Raw genomic sequence first — 9,556 nt, 5'->3', positions numbered from 1 at the left:
AGAAAAAAAAGTACAAAATCCACAAAATGAAGTATAATAAAGGGACTAAATCATTAAACTACTATATATGTCTCTAGAGGTGGACCCTAATAAAATAAAAGGAAAACAAAGTGTGAAAAACACAAAGATTATGTAGAATCTTATGATGTGGTGACAACCACCGGAATACATCCCGCCTACTGCTGTTCAACTTTTATAAATTCCTCATTTACATCATTCCATAATTTTATTTTATTTATTTATTTTTTCATAAATATTTTCTTGTCCATAACTCCAAAAAGAAGTCCTTTTTATTTCTGCAATTTCAGAATTTATTTTCTGTTCCCATTTTGCCCCTCTCGTCTCGTCTACCTCGTCCAACTGAAACACCCCTGCTTCCTCCCACAGTGAAAGCAAAAGCGAAGCCCCACCTTCCACTGTGTGTTCCTGCGTGAGAGAGAAAGCTTTACCAACAGTGAAACCCTAGGAGAAGAGCGTATACAGAGATTCTGAGTTCTCATGAAGGGTTACAGAGACAATGGTGGTGCTGCTGGTGGTTTTGGAGCGCGAAATAAGACAGTGTATGACGACGTATTTGGTGGTCCGCCGAAGTTTGGAGCAACAACTCTTCCTCCTCGCCTTGAGGATTACACTGAGATTTTCCAAGGCTTTCACGCCTCCCGAGGCTCTTCAATTCCTATTCTAGATCTTCCGCCGCCGTGTAACGAGTCCGACGACGTTTGGTTTGATTTGCAGAGCTCTAAGCTTGATTACTCTGAGGTTTTCGGAGGCTTCAACGGCCTCGATTTTGCAGTTTCGTATGAAGAATTGTTTAAAATCTCCAAAGTTGGGGATGGTGATTCCTCGGATGATGTTTGGTATGCAATAATTTACATTGTTTATATGTTCAGTTGATTACCTTCGTTGACATGCTTTAATTCACATAATCAAAATACAAGCATCCGATTATCATTTAAATGATTCTTGCTATGCTGCTTTGAACTGAATTTATGGTCTGTAGAAGTCTTTTTGTAGATTCATCGTATCAAGGACCTGTTCACACAGAATTCTTTGATAAAGCACCGAACAAAACTGTTGATCTTACATTGCTTTATAACTAGGCCTCTGTGTTTGATAGGAGGAGTTTAGTTGCAGAATTAGTGTTGATTCCTGGTGGCTGTAGGTGGTAGGTGGTAGGGGCCGAGTTGGTTTTGAGCTTTATTATTTGACCTAGGGACCAATAACATGATTCTCATTGAACCTTCTGTCATTATCTGCAGCTTCATTCAAGCATACAATGAGCATCAGACAAATATCATGAACTTTATTAGGGTAGTCTTCTTTTAATTGAAGCAGGATAAATAAAGTTTATGTGCGTTCATATAATTTGATAGTTATCATCCTTTTTGTCATACATTTCCATTTCTTCAAAGATTTGTTGTAATAAAACCAAGAATAATCTCAAATCATGTCAATTTTTTTTTCTTTTCTTGTGGTAGGACTCCTGCTGAAAGTGAAACATTATCAGATGAATTAGATCCTTACGCCTCAATGGAGATGAATCAACATGTATCCACTGAAGACCCCATTGGATTATTTGGTGTACAATTACAATCCGAGCCAAATTTTGAAGAAGAAAAAGATCTGATCATAAATGATTCTCAATTTCTTGATGTCCCTAATGAAATAGAAAATGAGAAACTGTTCTCATTGGCTAACAATTACAATGATGATTCTTCAAGTAATCATTTTGGTGGAGTTTCAGAAAGGAAACAACTCAAGAAATCTCTTTCACAACCCTTAGATAATGTTTATGACACAGAAAGATATAAACCACATCTTTCTGTATCTGATCTCAGCCTTAAAACTCAGCCTTCAAACTTACCACCACCCTCAAGGCCTCCACCTGTCTTATCTTCAAAAAAGGGGAATTCAAAACTGAAAACTTCTAAAACATTTGCTTTTGAAAAGATGAGAGGTGACAGATCACCACCTTACTTTGATGTTGAGATAGATGCAAGTTCTTCTGCTGCTGCAGATGCTGCAGCCATGAAAGATGCAGTTGAGCAAGCTCAAGCAAAGCTCAGAAATGCAAAAGAGTTGATGAACAAAAAGAAAGAGGCTCTTCAAATCCATTCAAAGAATAATGTAGCAGATAAAAAGGAAAGGGTAAATGGGGATGAAAGAGAAAGAGAAAGAGAAAGACACAATAAAAAGATTTCACTTGAATCATCATATGAGCAGAAGGAAGATTTTGATTTTAAAAATGTAGAAGAAAGAGAGGTTTTTAATGGATTGAATGAGGAAGATGAACACATAAAGGAAGATACTTTATCACATAATAATATTACTTGCAAACAAAATGAGGAAGAAATTAAGACAAGTGAAGCTGATGAAAGTGAATTGTATGATAACTTGATAGAAATTCAGCTAAAAGATAATGACATGAAACCTGGAGTAAAACTAGTAGAGGAATTTTACAATAAAACCCCTGATGAATGGGAAGATTATAATATTGCTGCATTTCAAGAAGCTTTTGAGAAAGAACACAAGAAGGAACTAAAGGAATCTGAAGAACAGGTGGGCCCACCTGAAGAAGAAGATCATGATCATGAAAGTGAAGAAGAGAAAATCTTACATGAAGAAGATGAGATAATAACAGAGGAAACACAAAATGCTGATGTGGCACTGAAAAACGAGACAATACATGAAACGAAAGAAGGAAGTGAGGAAATGGTTTCTGAAAACGATGTAATTGAAAAGGAAGAGGAGTTGACTGAAGAAGTTGAGTCAAACATAAAGGAGATTTCAGACGTGGTTGACCAAGTGGATGATGAGTTGACTTCTGTATCAAAAAACGAAGCAACCCTAAACAACCCCATAAACAATATGCAAAATGTGAAAGAAACATCAATTGAGAAGAATGATGAGAAAAACAAGGAAAGAGAAAAGTTGGAGAGAGAAAGAGAGAGGATGAGAAAAGAAGAAGAAGAACGAGAGAGACAAATAGAAAGGGAAAAAGATCGAATGGCAATTGATAGAGCAACACTTGAAGAACGTGAAAGGGCGTTTTCGGAAACTAAGGAAAGATCAGAAAGGGCGGCTGTGGAACGCGCTACAGCCGAGTATAGACAACGAGCTTTGGCTGAGGCTCGGGAGAGATTGGAAAAAGCATGTGCTGAGGCTCGGGAAAGGTCATTGGCGGAAAAGACGATGGAGGGTAGGCTAAGGGTAGAAAAAGCAACCGCTGAGGCACGTGAAAGAGCTGAAAAATCGGTTGATGATAAGTTTAGTAATTCTAGAAGTATGGGGTTAAGATATTCAACTCAAAATGCATCATCTTATAATGGTATGAGAAGGGTATTTTCGTCTTTTGCTTATGATGAAAAACAAAACCCTTTTCTATTTTTTTGGCTGAGACAAAAGTTTGCAACTTTTTGTCCTATTGACATCAGACTGCGATTGTGATTGCGGTACAAAGGTTCTGTCATGTCATAGTCCTGTTGTGTTTCGGCTTCAAGAATATTTAACATATGAGAAGGGCATTTATGTCTTTTGCATATATGACTGATAAAAAACAAAACCCTTTTTCCATCTTTTTTGATGAAACAAAAGTTTGCAATTTTTTGTCTTATTGACATCAGACTGCGATTACATTGCAGTACAAATGTTTTGTATGTCGTGTCATGAGCTTCAAGAATATTCAAATTTTTTTTGTTTTATCTATAAAAAAAGATTTTTTATTTTTTTAAAAATATTATTAATATGACGGATAAAAATCCAAACCTTGTCCCATCTGACGGGACAGATTTTTGATTGATGTGTACTTGTTCTGTCTTGTCATGTCTGTCTATTGACAAAAATTTGAAACTTTTATTCCGGTGACATCTGTCCGATGCGAATGCAGTACAGCCTGTCATGTCATGAATTTTCGACAAAATTCCGTTTTATTTATTTATTTATATTTACAAAAAAGTGAAATTTTTTAATAATATTGTGTTGTATGTAGGAGGTGAAAGCGAATCACCACAACGGTGTAAAGCGCGCTTAGAAAGGCATCAAAGAACAGCTGATCGTGCAGTATGTTGTTATTATTATTATTATTTATATAAATTTCTTGTTTGGATTTTTATAAATTATAAATTATTATAAATATAGGCAAAAGCATTGGCAGAAAAAAACATGAGGGATCTTCTTGCCCAAAAAGAACAAGCAGAAAGAAACGTAAACATCTTTAAACTCTATTTCTCTTATAAATTTCCAAACTTTTTATTTTTATAATTTCTTATTTTGCGTTTTTATTTTTTTATTTTCAGAGATTGGCTGAAAGTCTTGATGCTGAAGTGAAAAGATGGTGTAGTGGGAAACAAGGAAACCTACGTGCATTACTTTCAACCTTACAATATGTATGTATGATTTATATTTTATAATTATGATTAAATTTATTTATTCATTTAATAATTAATTAATTTGCAGATTCTCGGGTCGGAAAGCGGGTGGCAACCGATTCCTTTAACCGAAGTTATTACTACTGCCGCTGTAAAAAAAGCTTACCGAAAAGCAACTCTTTGTGTGCATCCAGACAAATTACAACAACGTGGTGCAAGTATTCAACAGAAGTATGTTTGTGAAAAAGTTTTCGATCTTCTCAAGGTTTGTTATTAATATAATAATATTAATATTAATATTAATATTACTTAATATATTTTTGGCTGTATTTTGGAAGTGAATTGTTTTGTGGGTGGTGTGTAGGAAGCGTGGAACAAGTTTAACTCTGAAGAACGGTAGATGTCAAGGATTTGTGGTTTCATGAGTTGAATCAAAAGCAAAAGGAAGTAATTTTATATATTTTTGTCACGTGGTTTTTTCTATATTCTATAATGTATCAGTAATTCAGTATCAATTCGTTATTATTACCGATCTACCACTTGAATTGATTTGACACGTGTGGGTTGGAATCATATAAACGAGGATCAAGTATGAAGAATAGGGGCGATATATTATATATTCTTAATTCTTAATTAATGGAAGATATCGATTCAATGGATATGGAAGAATCTTTAAACCCCTTTTTTTTTTGAGAAAATAAAAATGCCAAAAGTCGTCTGTTAGATTATGAAAGTCTAAGATCGTTGAAGGTGGTTGTGTCCATGAAACCTGTTGCAAACAGTCTTTTGGAAGCAATAGAGCACGAATCTTGGTTATAGAATAATAAATGTGAAGGAGGAAGCACATGAAATCTTGAGGTTTAGAAGATGTTTGAAATTCTGTTGTCGATGGATATAGGGGGTTTCAATATTTCAAGAATGATGTCTTTTTGCACCTATGGCAATGGTTTTTTAGGCTGGTTGCAATTTGCAAACAAATAAAGACCGATGATAAAGCCCTTAGAGAACTTATCTTTGGCATCACCCTTGATATCTTTAATTTCTTGCTGATGCAAAAATGAAAAAGAATTATACAAATACACAAATTTAGCCGAAGTCTTTAACATTTGTCAAGAAATAACCAAAAAAATTAAAGAAATGACTCAAGTAAATTAGGCCTGACAAAGGAGTGATTTTAGAGCGGATTGACCTTGATCAAAGCCTGTTATGTAATTTTCAAATGATGATCCATACCTGACCTGTAACCTGTATAGTTTTGAATGATTAAACTTATACCCTTATCTAACGGATCAACAAATTTCAACCATTTTACCTAACACGTTTACAATATTAAGTTTAGACTATAATTATTCATTAAAACACACAATTGGATTCGATTACAAAGATTCTATAGTTGATTATATTATATAATATTAGAAAAAAAAACGGATTGTGGATTGTGGAATGTTGATCACTTGATTGTTGTATTTTCTTCTTATTTTTGAATCTTGATTGAAGCCCTTTTCTCTTGCTCTTGAGTATTGATTGTGGAAAATTGATTTCACAGTCGATTTCAAAGATTATAGAGTCGATTATATTGGGAGTCAAGTGTAACTAACTATTTTGATTAGTAACTGAACTAAAAAGTTGAAGTGGAGCATCTAAGAGTCTAACTCCTTGACTCATGTACATGAAGAATCATAAATGTATTATAACTTATTAATAACTAATTTATATTTCAAAATATTAGATGAGACGGGTCATAAACGGATCAGATCAATAATTGATCCATACCTAACTCTTTTAATAAAAAGATTAGCGGGTACGGATCGTTAACGGGTAAACAAATCATAAAATATGATCAAAACCCATTAATTTTGTACAAATTTGAAGCGGATGAGGGTCAAAACTCACTCCATTGTCACGCTGAAATTGGAGATGGGACTTCATGGGCATATGGCCAAATGTGATTTCGTCAATAAGTATATTTCTTTTATAAGTTTATCTATGATTTAGTCAATAAGTATATTTCTTTTATTTTAGATTTTTGCCATTTTACAATTAGCGAAATCACAGGTGGCATATGGCCAACTGTGATTTCGTCTCACAAAAGCTACGATTTCATTTTTTTAAGCATCTATATGAGTTTGTATAAATCTTTAATATACAAATTGTGCATTAAATACTTGTAAAATTGCAAATGGTAGTCCATGTGTGATTTTCTATCTTCGAAGTACAAGTTTTAAAAGCATTAACTACAAGGTTTTGTAAATAAGATGATGCTTTAAACATTATCTTATAAATACAAACAAAATAACTAAATATTCGATCGCTTATGACATTATTAGATGGAAATCCAGTTTCAGTCATTAAAGATAATTCCTAGAGCTTGAAATTGTGAGAACGAGTTCAACATTTTTTCTTAGGGATTAAATATATTGGGTTAATGTAGGGGTGTGCAAAAAAACCGCAAAACCGAGCCGAACTGGCCAATCCGAAACCGAAAAAAACCGTAACCGAAAAAAACCGAAATTGAAAAACCCGAATATCAACAGGTCGGTTTTTGGTTTTCATATTTAGGTATCCGCGGATACCTGAACCGAACCGTTTGATTATATATATATATATATATATATATATATATATATATATATATATATATATATATATATATATATATATATATATATATAAAGTAAAAAAAATAGAGTAAATTACACGAATGGTCCCTATGGTTTGGGGTAATTTGCGTGCTTGGTCCCTAACTTATTTTTTTAACTCGGAAGGTCCCTGTGGTTTGTTTTTGTTACGCATTTGGTACCTACTGTTTATTTTAGTTACGTGTTTGGTCCCTGTCTTATCTAAAAAGACTATTATTTAAAGAGGAAAAAATGATGGATAGGTGAGGTAAGGTGAGGGGGTGGGATTAGGGGTGTCTTTATTTAGATAAATTAAAAAAATCAAGGGCATAATAGTCTTTTTATGTAAGATAGGGACCAACCGCGTAACAAAAACAAACAGTAGGGACCTTCCGAGTTAAAAAAATAAGTTAGGGACCAAACGTGCAAATTACCCTAAACCATAGGGACCATTCATGTAATTTACTCAAAAAAATATTATTTCATTAGTATTGTTTTGATTGATCTACCAATTCAATAACCTAAATAAAAATCCATATTGACAACTCCAATTTTGTAATTCTAAATTCATTTGATTTTCTTGTTATTTTTTTTATTGTATTTATTATACAAATTATAAGATATGATATTTAAACTTCATTATGTTTTTTTTTAAACTCTTTGACTTACTAATTTTAAGAAAGAGATAACTAAATTGAAGTTTGTAGTTTCAATTTAATTTAATTTTTTATATTTTACTGGGTACCCGTGAACCGAACCGTGGTTACCCGCTTTCATACGGTTCGGTTCGGTTCGGTTTTTTTGTTAATACGGTTCGGTTTTAGTTAGTGCGCATCAGGTACCTGCCCCGTGGTCACGATTCACAATTTTATTACTATCCGAACCGAACCGCCCCGTGAACACCCCTAGGTTAATGAACCACATAATCGCAACACATTAACCAAATTCACAGGCGAGAGGTGTGATCTGTTTTTTTGTTTGAGTAAATTACACGAATGGTCCCTATGGTTTGGGGTAATTTGCACGTTTGGTCCCTAACTTACTTTTTTAACTCGGAAGGTCCTTACTGTTTGTTTTTGTTACGTGTTTGGTCCCTTCTATTTGTTTTTGTTACGCGCTTGGTCCCTGTCTTACCTAAAAAGACTATTATTTGATTAGGGAAAGATGATGAGATAGGTAGGGTAAGGTAAGTGGAGTGAGGTCGGGAGTGTGTTTATTTAAATAAATTAAAAAATCAATGGTAAAATAGTCTTTTTAGGTAAGATAGGGACCAAGCGTGTAACAAAAACAAACAATAGGGACCTTCCGAGTTAAAAAAATAAGTTAGGGACCAAACGTGCAAATTACCCTAAACCATAGGGACCATTCGTGTAATTTTTGGCTATTTCTTGAAAATTAATTAGGATTTTAGCTAAATTTGTTTTTTTTTTCTATGAAAAATAATAAAAGTAATGATAATTGGTATTACCGAAGATCAAGAAAACATTGAAGTTTGTTTTCTAGCATAGTTCCTTTCTTTTGACACATTAGAGTATCATGCTCTTGCATTAAATACATTATGTTTGTTTTCTAGAATTTCCTTAGCATACTTCCATTGAGAGATGAACACTTCTCCATCCTTTTTGTTCTATCTCCACGCCTAGAAAGTAACCCATTTCTCCTTGACAATGTTGCAATAAATCTAAACTTATTCTTGACAGTTGACACAAAACAAGCTAAACATCAACGAATTCTCAAGACACGAAAACTAATACATTGATCTCTTCTTGACCCAAAGCTTTCCAAAACATGCTATATTCATGCTAATGCAACATATTCCTAGAATGCTCGCTAAGAAACACACAAATTTCACTTATTTTTTTTTAAACCAAAATCACTACTTGGCATCTAACAAATGAATATATCTTCAAAAAAATTCTTGACAAATAGCTTGACCTACCTTTATAAAACATGCCCACCATTATGCAGAAACTAACAAAATGCTCAACCTTTTAAGCTAAAACACAACTTCTCCACTTATGGTAATTGACTTCTAGCCCATTAATGCAACCAAAGCTAAAAAATGTCAAGCTTTTCACTCATAGTTATTACATAAACACATTCAAATTATAATAACACGTATAAACTATTCATATAACATAATTCACGTAATTCAAACTCTCAAATTATTTCGATGAAATATAAAAACTAGTCTTATACGAAGCCGAGGACACATTGGATACGTATAATCACTAAGTATAAGTTGAAATATTTTTAAGCATGTCATTATCTGTTAACCTTTTTATAAAGAAAAGAATATATACATCAATTCAATATTTTCCCAAAATTTGAATAAAAGTGTCATTCTAAACTTCTCTAAAGTATTTATAATCAACATTTGATAAGAGTGAATGATGATAATGGCATATTTATGGTTTCACACAGCGTTAACCATTATTTTAAATTCCTCATAAACAGTAGTTTATAATTTATTTTTTTATACTTTTACATTATACATATTCTTTAAATATGCATCTCCACATCCTGTATCGAAGACGATATTTACATATGAAACGAAATAACAACAAAAAC

General features: G+C 33.1%; 1 protein-coding gene across 1 annotated transcript; it reads left to right on the top strand.

Moving 5' to 3' along the window:
• Window positions 1–365: 365 nt before the first annotated feature.
• Window positions 366–5,026, top strand: LOC145036895 (Chaperone DnaJ-domain superfamily protein). The gene is made up of 7 exons (XM_078985424.1): window positions 366–857; window positions 1,479–3,328; window positions 3,989–4,059; window positions 4,138–4,203; window positions 4,296–4,385; window positions 4,456–4,632; window positions 4,732–5,026. Exons 1-7 carry the CDS (start codon window positions 499–501, stop codon window positions 4,765–4,767), a joined length of 2,649 nt encoding a protein of 882 aa, XP_078841550.1. The 5' UTR covers window positions 366–498; the 3' UTR covers window positions 4,768–5,026.
• Window positions 5,027–9,556: the final 4,530 nt, after the last annotated feature.

This window comes from Lactuca saligna, chromosome 3, assembly GCF_052625555.1.
Source record: "Lactuca saligna cultivar CGN05327 chromosome 3, ASM5262555v1, whole genome shotgun sequence".
NCBI lineage: Eukaryota > Viridiplantae > Streptophyta > Magnoliopsida > Asterales > Asteraceae > Lactuca > Lactuca saligna.
Note: the sequence above shows the minus strand (reverse complement) of the source record. Positions and strands in the feature narration are given on the sequence as shown.

Coding starts and splice junctions, on each gene's coding strand:
- LOC145036895 (XM_078985424.1), top strand. CDS start 499: ATGAAGGGTTACAGAGACAATGGTGGTGCTGCTGGTGGTTTTGGAGCG. Junction 4,060..4,137: donor AAAGAACAGCTGATCGTGCA/GTATGTTGTTAT, acceptor TTATAAATATAG/GCAAAAGCATTGGCAGAAAA. Junction 4,204..4,295: donor AAGAACAAGCAGAAAGAAAC/GTAAACATCTTT, acceptor TTTTATTTTCAG/AGATTGGCTGAAAGTCTTGA.